The 13,461-nt window shown below is 34.8% G+C and overlaps 4 protein-coding genes across 4 annotated transcripts; 3 read left to right on the top strand and 1 right to left on the bottom strand.

Annotated features, from left to right (window-relative positions):
• Positions 1-175: 175 nt before the first annotated feature.
• Positions 176-2,270, top strand: TOM6 (translocase of the outer mitochondrial membrane 6). Its single transcript, XM_020361936.3, has 2 exons — positions 176-518; positions 2,034-2,270. The coding sequence occupies exon 1, from the start codon at positions 333-335 to the stop codon at positions 495-497; it is 165 nt and encodes a 54-aa protein (XP_020217525.1). The 5' UTR covers positions 176-332; the 3' UTR covers positions 498-518; positions 2,034-2,270.
• Positions 2,271-4,348: 2,078 nt separating this feature from the next.
• On the top strand, positions 4,349-6,417 carry LOC109800776 (CASP-like protein 5C1). The gene is made up of 3 exons (XM_020361644.3): positions 4,349-4,971; positions 5,793-5,925; positions 6,023-6,417. The coding sequence occupies exons 1-3, from the start codon at positions 4,841-4,843 to the stop codon at positions 6,215-6,217; spliced, it is 459 nt and encodes a 152-aa protein (XP_020217233.1). The 5' UTR covers positions 4,349-4,840; the 3' UTR covers positions 6,218-6,417.
• Positions 6,418-7,399: 982 nt separating this feature from the next.
• LOC109800822 (Tetratricopeptide repeat (TPR)-like superfamily protein) lies at positions 7,400-8,857 on the bottom strand. The gene has a single exon (XM_083062468.1). It carries the CDS (start codon positions 8,855-8,857, stop codon positions 7,400-7,402), a length of 1,458 nt encoding a protein of 485 aa, XP_082918594.1.
• A 2,963-nt stretch (positions 8,858-11,820) lies between these two features.
• LOC109801363 (Cysteine/Histidine-rich C1 domain family protein) lies at positions 11,821-12,852 on the top strand. Its single transcript, XM_020362415.3, has one exon. The coding sequence runs from the start codon at positions 12,020-12,022 to the stop codon at positions 12,716-12,718; it is 699 nt and encodes a 232-aa protein (XP_020218004.1). The 5' UTR covers positions 11,821-12,019; the 3' UTR covers positions 12,719-12,852.
• The last annotated feature ends 609 nt before the right edge of the window (positions 12,853-13,461 follow it).

Raw genomic sequence — 13,461 nt, 5'->3', positions numbered from 1 at the left:
TAATTATGTTCACCATTAAACTTTGATCTTACACATTATACATTATTTGAAGTAAAGTATTAGTTCTATTTAATAAAAAAGAATATGTATCCGTTCCAATTAAATGATAGATGTATGTATATTTTGTAGTAGAGGATATGTGGCTTTTAATTTGGATTAGGTCCATTGAAGTGCACGTGGATCAAAGGAAAATTGTTAAATGGGCCGATGGGCTCCTCATTTATGGGCCTTGGGTGCTACGCAAATACAAGCGGCGAGCAGAGAAACCCTAAATTGAAGAGAAGAGAAGAGAAGAGAAGAGGAGTGAAGATCGAGAGGAAGGGTTTACGATCATGTTTCCGGGAATGTTCATGCGCAAGCCAGATAAAGCTGCAGCACTCAAGCAGCTGAAATCTCACGTCGCCATGTTCGGAGCATGGGTGGTTGTTATTCGCGTCACCCCTTACGTTCTGCACTTTCTCAGCGCCGAGAAAGAGGAGCTTAAGCTCGACCTTTAGGTTCTCAATCTTCCTCGTCAGGTACCTTGCGCGTTTATTTTGTGAACTACGTCTGTGTTGTTGTCAAAAGTTATGTAGGAATGCCAGCATCGCACATTTTTATTATTGTGTTGAGTGAAGGAAAATCATATCTCACAGCTCCTACGAAACTACTATTGGCATCTTGAGAGAGAGGTGAGGGTGTTCACTGTTAAGGGAAAATTTGGATACAAAGTTTCTCCAGTTGGGGTAATACTTACCCTTATAATTGGGGAAAATGTTACTCCCTTTAAATCCCTGATGCTCAACAATCAAACACACTGAATTTTTTCATTAAGTTTTCTCTCTTAAATTATTGGCATTTGTTTCTTCCACACTCATTATGGTCCAAGAACAAGCAACACGATTTATGCGTTATTTGCATCCTGAACATTCTTCTGTTTCTAGCAATTGTTGCAGTCTAGACTTATTACATAGTTATGCTGATCGTGCACTCATGCCAATTATACCACTCACTCTTGTGCAAACGTTTTATAGGGGGAATAGGTGACACGAATAGTAAATTATAAACAAACACGTCTGTCAATGGTGCGCTGCAGCGGGATAGTGGAGTGGCGCTGGGCCTCTTTGGGATTCAAATACCAGAGTGGTTCTCAATTGTGACCTAGCGGCCCCATTGTGTCCATTGCACTCTAAAGCGTTGCTACCATGATATCATATAGGCCTCAAAAACCCATTCTGTCTATAGCATTTTCAGACAGACAATATGTGCCACTATCCAAGATTTTCATAACTATGCATGTGATAACATTTATTTCTACATATACTTTTCCTATTTCAGCATGCTTTGTAAATCTAATGGTTTCCATGATTGAGATATGACTGATTTTTTTGAGATTGAAATGATAAGATAATATTGGTGTATTGGAAGATGATTGGCTTGTGTGATGAATTGAATTTTGGATGAGTACACTTTGATCTCTCTTTACCGTGCAGTTCTCTGTTTCTTTTTTCTTTAAGAGAAATATCCTTCTTGGTTGTTCTTTTTTCCTTGGTATATGAGATAAGGTGATGCCATGAGTCCATGGCATGAACTGGGAGTTTAAACTTTGAAGGGTGGTAGTATCTGTCTGATGTGTGCTAAAGATGAACTTCTTGTCAAATACTGATGAATTATCAAAATACATAATTTATGGTCTCAGGTGGTATATGGTACTTGCCAATAGCTGTTTAATGTATTTTCTGTTCAATCTTGTTGTGGTGCACTCACTATTTTGTACTCACTTTTAGTTGTGACCCTTTAGAAGGAATATTATTCATTTATGTTGTTCATTTGAATATTTATATTTAATTATTAATTTTTTCTCTGCTCTTTCACAAACATAAGGGAAATCCTGTGTGGTGTGTATTCCATTTCTACCCATGTAATGCCGTATAAGTTTATAGCAGTGCTTTCCTTTGTTTGCTTATCTTAATTCTAAGTGGCCATGCTGATATTTTCCTCGTTTGATTGTGTTTTCTATGCTGACATAGTGACATTCTTTTTTATTGCTGCAGTTAGTCTTGAGGAGTAGGATATGTCCTTGGGTTCGGGATTCTCGTGGAGTATGGTTTTTGTAACCCTTGAAATTGTGAGGCCATGATGATATATTTATGGTTTAATTATATTCCCTTCGCACTTGGAATATAAGTGAGTTTGGATAAGTAGTGAAAAAATAGACAATTTCAATAATCATTTATAGATGTAGTCAATTATTGTTATAATTGATTATATGAAATTTATTTTGGGGTGTATGTTGAAAGTTTGTTTTAAGCTAATATATATTTTTTAATTCGATTAAATGAATAATATTTTTAAAATAAACTTACGAAAAAAATTATGAAATTATTTGTACTGAATGATTTTGCATTTAAAATAATAAAGTAACGAGAAAATGTATTGTTAATTTCTACTTGTAATCTTTAAATTTTGTTTCTATACTTTTGTTTTTATCATAGAAATTGTTAAAGATTATAATATAATTATAATTGTTATTGTTGGACTAGAGAAGACATAATTATAGTTAGATCTTTCAGAGGATTGTCTCCGAAAAAGGAAAAGGATACGTGTAGGAAAAAAAATTCAGGTTTTTGGTTTTGAAAATAGATTATAATTGCTGAATATGGACCGTTTATTCTAGGTCATATGGGTGGAGGAAAGTATTTGACAACAATATTTTTTATTGTCTTATGGTAACAGGTCTAAAGTTTTTATTTTTATTAGCATTTTTTGGGTTTTTTGTTCAACTTTCTTTGGTTTTAATTCGTAGGCTATGCGTGTGACCTATCGATATGGTCACAGATATGGTTTGTACTTTGTAGTCGATTGTTTTATGAATGTAAATTAAAATTATGTTTACATTTGAGATTGTGATTGTTTATATATATATATATATATAGTTAATCATTTATAAATGTCAATATAATTTTTTTTTACAATTGTGCCATGTTACTATAAATACATTTATTTTTAATAGTGACATGACACAATTAAAAGATATAATTGGTTGTTAGTGTAAATTTTTTTTACAATAATAGTGTATAAGTAATTAACTTATATATATATATATATTTATGTTAGAGGAAGTTAAAATAGAATCTAGTATTTAAGTTTTTAATTTTAGAGTTATATATTTTGTAAAAAGAAATAAAGTATTAATATATCTAATAAATGTTTATTTATCATTTTATAAAATTATTGAATTAGATAATGTTCATCGTAGATAACTTTTTGCCTTTTCATTTATCTTCAAAATATAATTTTCAAATATAGTCAAAAGGGAAAAAGAGTTGGGCTGAGAATTGGGTTTTTTTTCTTCCTGACCATAGCTTTACGTATCGAGTGGTTTAATCGAAAGAAGAAAAAAAAAATCAAAGATAATACAGAAGAAAATTTTAAAATTTGAATAGGAGAAATAAATGAAAGCGAGATGTTTAATTTTATTTTTCTCGCTATCTTTTTATATTTTGTTCGATCAAATATATAAAACCCTAAACTTATTATCCGTATCTTTTCTATGTTGTTTTTTTAATCATACTATTAATGTTGAAATCATTTAGACAGATTAGCAGCAGTAGGTAGTTTTGGTTCACAACTGAACTGGTGTGAACAGCCGTTTTGGTTTTTTCGACAGTGTTTTCCTTACTATTACTCTATCCAAAAAAAGTACAACACATCACATAGCATACCAAAATAAAAAATGAAACGATCTTATAATTGCAGCTAAAAGAAATTGGAAGGCTACGGAGATGTTGCAAAATCGTGTACTATTTTCTTTATCATTTGATGAGTTAGGAGTTAATATGACAATTATCTCTCACTTATGTACATTATATATTAACCTTATTACAAAGTAAACTGAGACTCGAATACCGAGTTGATCACATACGTACAGAACTAAGAGTCCATAAAGCCTTTTTGTCCCACCATTCTAGTTTCTTATCTCTATTAGCACTTGTTTCACATGACAGCGTCACATTCCAATGAAAATGGGGTCAATACTGCTTTGACAAATGGCGAATCCGAGTTCCCTCTTTAGAAAGCATTGGTACACATTTTGCCGCTAGTCATTCCAATCATAAATTCATTTTGGACACAGATGCTTCTCTTGTCTCGTATGGTCCCTATCAAGTAACACTCGCGACCGTTCAAAACTATATAAAAAAAATGTAACAAACATATATTAATATAATATAAATGTAAATAACAAAAAGGATCAAATCTTTTTGATCACCCTTTTGAATATATCTCATCTCAAAATAAAATATTTTACTCTTGTATAAACAGAAAAGTTAGGACTCACCCCATTAAAGTCCTTTGAAAGAAATGTCATATATTTAGCGGCACCGAGGGGAGGACATGCCACCGAAAAACGTAGCCCATGTGTCAACAGCATCATCTTAATTAAAGCAGCAACATTATTTTTGCTCAATCAGAAGACAGAAAAAGCCTTAGCGCAAAGTCCAAACTTGCACCTAACATAAACTTGCCGGAATTCTATCATGAAGTTTCTATTTGGAAGAGAGATATCTTCATCATAAAAAGTGCACCCCATGTCCTTACATATTGGATTTTCTTTCCTTTCTTCCTTGGCTTTCATCCTTAGCACAAGGGAGAAAAGGGCTCCAGAATTTTGTACAAACCTTGGGACTTGTGTGATCTTATCTTCTACAGATAATTTTTTGTGTCACAAGAAGGCTTCAGCTGAAAGAAGTAAAAGTTGAAGACACGACTAATTTGGTTGGATCTTGAAGGAGAACTATGATAGTAGCATATCACAAGGAAAGAGGAAAATCCAGGAATAGAAATCCCATGCAATAAGTAAATGGATGAAGTACCTGGATCCGTGGGCACCAGTGCCAGCTTCAGTCTCAGATTGGGCCAGACCATGTTCTCTTCTGCTTCCCTTCTCTTTATGTCTCTCGGGGTTGAATTCTACAGCTTCACGGCTTTCTGGTACCTTTACTTTTTCATTGGTTCTGTTCCCCCTTTGTTGTATTCTAATCTCAAATTTATGTGGCTCTTGTTTCTCTTGCTTGACCTTCTAGGATTATGTCTCCCTGACATTGTGCCGTGTTTTAGATTCTCTTATGCATCATTTTCTTTCATATATATGCTTGCTCTTCATAGATCATGTCATCTAGCATCGAGTTTATTAAGCTCATAAACAGTAAAAAGAATAAATAATTTTATGCCAAGGAATAGGATGATATTAGTAGTGGATGATTTATTTCTTAGCAAAATTCCTCTTGGAGTAAGCATTTCAACTTATTAGAGCCAGGTTGCTTAATCCTAATGCAGTTATTTCTCTATAGATAGGTGGAGAGAATTGATTCAGTTATCATTAACTTTTTTCCACCCTTTGGCTTTTGTTTTGCAACCGAGTGATGAGACACAAGGATGTTGAATTTCATTGTTCTAGTGATATTTCTTTAATAAGACCAATTTGCTACTAAAATCTGTACTTTATCTAATGATTTTAATCTACAAAAGCACCGATGTACTACATATCTTAAAACTTACTTTTTTCTCCCATCTTACTGCTTACACAACAAAGCTGCAGTTCAGGTTCAGAGCATCTTTTGTTGATAATCTTTTCTTTTACTTGTTAAATGTGCTTACAATTCTGCTTCAAAAGAAATATGCTTACAATTCTGCTTCTGTTATCTGCGTCACATAAATGGTAGGAGCTGAGCAGGCATCATTAGCACAATAGAATTTGTTGATTCTTCTGTTAATTAACTGGTTTATTTTTGTGTTCATTATCCGTGTCCAAGCTATTTGGTGACAATTATGGGGTTGGTCATACCATGGAGTTTCACATTAGCATTGGTAGATGGATATTCTGTTCTAGTCAAATGCCCCATTCGTCAACCAGGAATACTTTTGATTATTGTTGTGGGAGATTGGGTATGTAGTTTCTTATCGAAGTGAATTACTTATCTATCAGTTAATGTATATTGATACTAGCAACCATGTATTAGTGACTCAAGTTTATTTTCTATAGGTGTTATCAACCCTCACACTAGCAGCAGCTTGCTCAACAGCCAGTGTTGTGGATCTCCTGCTCAACACACATGGGTCTTTTTGCCCGCAAAAGCTTTGTGGCAGATACAGGATATCTGCAATTATGGCCTTTATGTCATGGTTTTTATCTTTGGCATCCTCTCTATTCAACCTTTGGCTATTACCCTCTTTGTGATTCTCATTGAATTCCCTTGTAAAATTATTAGATTAATCATTATTTATTTTGTAATTTTTCACCTTCGATTATAGCATGAGAAATACCAGGTGACAGGATTTTAAATGATGTATATTTATAATTACAGAACTCAGAACTTGTATTTGTAAAAGTCAAAGTATATAGAAGCTCAATGTTAAACTGTAGACAAGAGCAAAGCACATCTTGAGGCCAACAAATGTCATGTCAAGGTGGAAAACCATGGTGAATACAAATCATGGTTAGTTCACTGCAGTTATGCCGTTTGCTATTTCTCCTCATAGGTGGAAAAGGTTGAGCAATAATCTTTGTATTTCCAATGTGTTTGGTTTGGTAGTAAAGATTCATGGTGAAAACAAATCATGATTACTTCACCTGAGAAGCAATTATTTGCTGCTCTAATACATAATGGTGGGTTTAACTCACCACCAATCCAAACACACATTATAGCTTCTAGATTTTCACATTTTATACGTGACTTTTGTGTCTACACTGCACAACCAAAGGTACACTTGACCATCAACTCATGCCGCCGAGTTGAGAAGTCGGATACACAATCAACAGACAAATAAACTGTTTAATTTTTTAATTGCAGTATGATTATTACGCCAAACGAGATAACAATAAAAAATAGACAGCAGAAACCTCCCAAATCGAACATATAAATTTGAAGAGGAATGATAGTAACATTTTTTAACATATACTTATTATTTGTTAAAATTTGTTAGAAATTATATCATGTGAGGTAACAGTCAAAAAGAATGTATTGTTTATTTGAAAAGTGTTCTTGACACGAGTACACTGGTTTTAATTAAATGGTTCATATCAAGCCATTTAAAAAGCCTGTTTTTGACATCCAAAATATACCAAGGGGGGGATATTAGACTAGTAAACGGAACTAACTGCATCCCATGCACTAAAGAACAGAACTGAGAATTTCATAGCAAGTGGGCTAGACTTTTGTTCAATCTGCAGCTTTGTTTCAATGTTATAATGCCATCTATCTTCAGTTGATTATCAGAAGATAACCGATACTAAGAATCGAGCCTGAGGACCAAAACAGATACGGACACAGTTCATTATCACCCCCAAATAAGTTCATTAATAGATGGCCCCAGAGCCTTACAATAAAATTATTTCACCAGAAGAGGTAAACTACAAAAGCTATTGGCACTGCATCTGTGTTTGGAGCATTTCTTTCCTCAAAACTCCTGCCATTTCCTCTTTCCCTTGTCTAATATATCCATCAATAAAAGCGCCATATATTTCAGAATTCGGTTGAAACCCTTTTCCTACCATCTCTGCCTGAACCTTCAACGCTTCTTCCATCCTCCCCTCAAAACACAACCCCTTTATCAAGGCCTCATAACTCTCTTCCCTTGGAATTAACTCAAATTTACCAACAGCACACGTCACAAACTCCAGAGCTTCCTGAACCCTACCCTTATCACAAAGCAACCTAAGCATCACGTCAAGGGTTGAAGCATCAGGCCTCAAATCCCTTCTAGACATATCCTTGTAAACAAGAACAGCCGAATCAACATCCCCAACATTGCAATACCCCTTCACAAGATGCTCATAAGTTGAAGCAGTGGTGCCAACACCAGCCAATGCCATTTCCCTGAAAAACTCTTCTGCCCTTCCAACATCTCCAATTTTGCAAAACCCACCAATAATAGTATTATAACTAACAACATCAGGCTCCATTTCCTCATTTCTCATCTCTTCCCACAACTTTTCTGCATCCCCCATCCTCCCTTGTTCACAAAAACCAGCCATCAATACACTATAGCTATAAGCATTGGGTTTACATCTCATTTCACGCCAAATTTCCTCCATCCTATCCACCAAACCCTCCTGGTAACAACACAGCATCAATTCATTATAAGTATGAACATTGGGGGTGACTCTAAAACCAAAACCCCTTTTAGAAATTTCATTCTTTTCTTCATCCAAACGAAAGAACTCGCGGTAAATAGCATACCCTTCATCCACCCCTCGACTTCTACAAACCCTAGAAATCAAAGAGTTCAAGGTGCTAAATTTAGGGCTAATCCCGCGAGAGAGCAACATTCTAACGATCTCAATGGAAGGGTCGATCTTTTTGGAATCCAAACACGCCTTGATCAACAAATCGAAGACCAACGGAGCTGACCCAGAATCTCGATAGGTCTTGACGAGGGTTTCGAAGAGGTTCAAAGGAAGCGAGTCGAAACGGTGATTTTGGTCGTCGTTTAGTTCGGAAGCGCGAATGGCGGTTCGGATGAGGTCGTAAGCATGTGAGGAGAGTCGCGCACGTGCGAGGAGGTGGATGATGGAGGAGTAAGAAGCGAGGGTGTGGTGGCATAAAGATTTGGTTTTTGTCCAGAGAAAAAAGCGAAGAGCGAGTTGGGGTTTGTTCTTGAGGTGGAGGGTAATTTGGGAAAATTCCACGGGATCGATGCCATTGGGGCACGCCAAACGGAGATTGCTCCAACGAGACTTGGAACGGTGATGGGTGAGGATAGAAACAACGTCTGTTACTAAACTCTCGGAAGCATCATTTGAAGAAGATGAAAAGAACAGAGGCCAAGGTTTGGGTCTCTGAGTTTGGGAAAACTGTTTAAGGTTTCGAATCGCCATTCAGATGTTTGGTTTGGATTTCATGTACTATAATAACACTTTTACAATTGTTTCTCTGGTACTACTAATTGTTTTATTATTATCATTTTTTTTTAATTTTAGTTATTTGGAGGAAAATTACGATACATGAATCTTACTAGTATTTGAAGATCAAGTAGAGGTAGGCAATGCAGAAAGTAACAAATTAGTTGAATGATTGGAATAAGAAAAAAGCAACAGAGGAAAAGATCAGTAATTAACTACCTCTGTTTTATATGAAAGTAATCAATAATTAGTTTGTGTATGTTACGTACTAATGGGAATAAAATTGGCCAACTTAAATATAGGATTTGTGCAACCTAAAACAGATGCTTTGACCGAAAAACAGAAGAAGCAAATTCTGTCTAGGGCAGATTAAATCAAAACTTTATTTAGTTTATTACTACCCGCAGAAAAAATGTACTTCGAGTCTGCATTGTATTAAAAAAAATTAAAAAAAGAGAAATTATTCATAAAAAAATAATTATTAAAAAATAAATAAAAAATAAAATAATTCATGTAAAAATGAAAATGAAAAGTAATTATTGTAAAAATGATTTATTAGTTTCAAATTCTTAAATTTGACTAAAAAATATTTTTTCTAATTTTTTTAATATAAAAAGATATAATAGTCCAAAAAAAATAAAGACCAACATAATTATAAAAAAGGATATTCCCTTTATATATTAGTATAAATTTGAACTTATTTTAACCAGGTTAAAGTTTTGTGGATAAAAAATTGTCATTGAAAAAAAAATTGATAATTAGTAAATTCAACAAAGATTAATCATACACGAATATTTATATAACAAAAAAAAAATTCAAACCTTCTATGCTGGTCTTTTGATTTTCTTTTTCACCCCTTGTTTCTTTATTAAATTGAATTGGATAAATGAACCATTAACTGGTTGAAATGTGTGGAATATTTTGTTCCCATATCCAAAACCATTCATTAGCTAAACAGTACTACTTTTATATCTTCAATTGCTTATGCCTCGGGAATTTTTCTTCTAATTAATAGTTTTAAATGTTGTCGTTTCATTCTGCCCATCCTCCTCTTCTTACAATTATAGCATGTTGTGTAATTATGCATATAAAACTGAGAGGATTAGCTTGCCAAAGATGGTTAGTTTGAAAGGCTTAAGAGGGAATTTAGAAGGAACATTTTGATTCTTGATAAGGACAAAACAAAGATCAGCATTCAGCACAAATAACGGAGACCAGAAAAGAGAATCTCGTTAGACTTTCACTTTAGATGACGGTCATGTGAGTACCATTGCTGCAGCAGAATTGAACGGAGAGAAAGTAACCAACCAAATGACGGAAGATTCCACATGTTTGTTTCCGTGGTAAAAGAAACAAAAAGAAAAATGGTCAAAAAATTAAAGAATAGAAAGAGAACCAAAGTAGTATTTCGTCATTATACTTCAACTGGGTTGGTTAATTCTTCTAGCATTTGTTCCTCAAGAAGCAATACATTTGAGAAAGGGTAGCATAAGTTCTCTACAATCACTTGCATATCTCAGCCACTGTGAAACATCTATCACATTGTAACACGTTGCAACCACTGTTCAGCTTCCATTAAACGCCTTTATGAATTGGTGATGGTATTAATGCTTTCCTATGAAAATCCCATAATCTCAAAAGGTCCAACTTGTCATGTACTATGGATAACAAAGTAGTATAAAAACTATATATCCAAGAATCAGTTCCTCATAATTGCGTCAAGGGTCATTGGCATATTCTTGGTGAAGATACAGATGGATAAGACCTTAAATCAGGCATAATCTCTTTCCTACAACTGAATGAACTTTAAAAGATTAGAAGGTACAAAATTACTACATAATTATGAAAAGGAATGTGTTCCATTGTTCTTTTTTTGTTTCAAAACTTCAATCACGGAAGGAAGAAGTTTGCGTGTCTGTGATTCTCAATCATCCTTAACATTCAACTAAGCAAATCCAATTATAGATCCAAAACCATATTCATTCTTTGCGTATGTTGAAAACACTCCTCCTGGAGAAGAATTCAATAAATACCAAATTTTTCTGTGCCACATCATTCAGACACGAAAATATTGCCAAGCAATTCGATCCATTTCAATCAAACTCAATAGATGCTAAATTCTTATTCTGTAGATTGTAGTATTATCTTCATGGATATCTTCATTATTTATTTTCCCAATATTAACAATTTTAAAATTCTAATTAAATATCATGGCAAACAACATCCTTTTAATCCCCTTCTAAATGAAGAATATTCCGTAGTATCGAGTTGAGAGGAGTTCTATTAACACACCAAAACTTTCTAATACACTCTTTCTACCACTATTCAGTAAATAAGAACTAATTAAACTCATAAAACTGGGTGATTTTAATAAATTTAGTCAATAGTAAAAAATAATTTTAAAAGAGTGTAGATTTCATGAGTTACTGTACATGCAAGTAGCTAGGTCAACATTTTTAAATTGCTGGTTCTATATGATCGGCACAATAACATAACCAATTAATCATAATAAGATATCACACAGTATAGATCAATCCTTTGTTTTATGTTCAGATTGTAAACTTGCCCGGCAGGAGGCAGCAGCATACTAACATTTTGTCTAATTTCTCCGGAAAGTTACTAATTCCTTTAATGCATAGATATAATCATTAAAGGAAGTTTTGTTTCTCCAAAACAAATTCTTTTAATCTAACTGCTGACTTACATGTTAGACCATCAACTAAAGTATATGATAATGATAATAATAATAATAAAAAGTGGTATATATTCTGTGGTGGGCACAACACAATATGCCTTATGTCCAGCTCTTTTCCTTCACGTTGACGTGGTGATTCCCATGCAGTCTCTATTTACCACCATCTTCGGAGGACGCATAATTCCTTTTCAATCGCTTCTCCCATAAGCCAAATTAAACCCACACCTTACCCAAATCACTATAAACATTATATACGGTGTGGTCTATGACATATTGACATGTCATAAATTAAAAAATTGAAATACATAGTGAATTATTGATGGAGATCATTATCAAATAAACAACCCGAAGTCCACATGAAACAGCCCTCACGTATATATAAATAGAATCAGGCTTAATGTGAAAAAGCAAGGTGGAGTGAAGAGTGATTGAAAGAATTAAGCATGAAATACAGTGAGATATCCCACTTCAGCCACCCGCAACACAAGCTCCGATTCGAGTACTCGGAAATCCCGTTCAAATGCGACGGGTGCAAGGAAGCGGGCATAGGGTCACGGTACAAGTGCTCGAGGTGCGACTTCGACCTTCACATGCAGTGCGGCATGGTAACCTCCCCCACCCTCTTCCACCCCTTCTACGGGAAGTGCACCTTCCACTTCATGTCGTCGCCACCAGGGGACACACCTCGCTACTGCAACGCCTGCGAGAAGGACGTGACGGGGTTCGTGTACCACTGCAAAGCGTGCGGCTTCGACCTCCACCCCTGCTGCGCCAAGCTTCCGGCGCTCCTCCAGGACGGCGAGGTGAAGCTCTACCTCTACCGGAAGGTGAGCTCGGCGTGCCACCGCTGCGGCCGGAAGGGGCGGAGCTGGAGTTACCGGTCCAAGTGCAAGAGCTACAATCTGCATGTGGCGTGCGTGAGGGAGATGGTGGTGGAGAATTGGCACGAGGTGTTTGTTAAGGGTGTTCCTGTGCTTGCTTACAGTGGTGGTCACACGAGTAGTCGGAGTAAGGGGAAGAAGAAGGTTAAGAATTGCTGTGAGATTGCCGCTTTGGCTTTGCAGTTTGTCATATCGGCTCTCTTGGGAGATCCAACGGCTCTCATTGCCGGCATTGTCGCCTCCTTCGTGTCAAGGGCTTGATCCCTTTCTCTACTTTGCTTGCTACTTATATAGTGTTATCATGTTAATCTCAGTTACATTACATGCTTCAAAGTTAGTGTGATTTGGACCAAAGCTAACTCAACTATATCAAATGACTTTTTATTCTTCTTTTATATTTCTGAGTATCCAGTTTAATTGGTGACCTGGGTTGCTACTTCTTTCTACTCGATCTTTACACTTCTTTAATTTTTACATATTTCTAAATTTCAAAATACTTTCTCCTATTTTTAACTAAAACATCTCTCTTACCTTTCTTACCCTCCTTCATTTCCCTCTCACAATCCCACAAGGGCCACAACTCACCTCTTTATAAGAGTGTTCATGAATTGGTTTAGATAAAATTTGATTAAATTTATTATCTAAATCAATCAAAATATTAGGAGTTAGGTTGAATTTGTATAATTTTATTGTAAAATCCAGACTAAATTATTTCGATAAGTGTTAAGTTGATTTGAATTAAGTCAATCAAACTTATATATTTAAAATTATTTTAAATTTTCTATAAGTTACTTCTTCTTTTTTTCTTTTTTCTTTTTTTACCAATTTTAATCCTTTATAAATGCTTGTATTTGGTGAAAATTTTATATTTTTTTTCACGGATCCTAATTATATAAAAACTTGATCAAGTTGTATAATGGGAAAACATAAAAGCATATGCAACTACATATTATTTTAAAAATTATTTGAATTTGAAAAACTGACATTCGTTATAAAATAAAATA

Source organism: Cajanus cajan, chromosome 8, assembly GCF_000230855.2.
Source record: "Cajanus cajan strain Asha chromosome 8, NIPB_CcT2T_4, whole genome shotgun sequence".
NCBI classification, from domain to species: Eukaryota; Viridiplantae; Streptophyta; class Magnoliopsida; order Fabales; family Fabaceae; genus Cajanus; species Cajanus cajan.
The sequence above is the reverse complement of the archived record's forward strand: the minus strand, read 5'-3'. Positions and strand labels throughout refer to the sequence as shown.

Bases quoted from the DNA above. Each gene is read 5' to 3' on its own strand.
- LOC109800776 (XM_020361644.3), top strand. From the start codon at position 4,841: ATGGATGAAGTACCTGGATCCGTGGGCACCAGTGCCAGCTTCAGTCTC. The intron at 4,972-5,792 runs GTACCTTTACTT...TCCGTGTCCAAG, and splicing joins TACAGCTTCACGGCTTTCTG to CTATTTGGTGACAATTATGG. The intron at 5,926-6,022 runs GTATGTAGTTTC...TATTTTCTATAG, and splicing joins TTATTGTTGTGGGAGATTGG to GTGTTATCAACCCTCACACT.
- LOC109800822 (XM_083062468.1), bottom strand. From the start codon at position 8,857: ATGGCGATTCGAAACCTTAAACAGTTTTCCCAAACTCAGAGACCCAAA.
- LOC109801363 (XM_020362415.3), top strand. From the start codon at position 12,020: ATGAAATACAGTGAGATATCCCACTTCAGCCACCCGCAACACAAGCTC.
- TOM6 (XM_020361936.3), top strand. From the start codon at position 333: ATGTTTCCGGGAATGTTCATGCGCAAGCCAGATAAAGCTGCAGCACTC.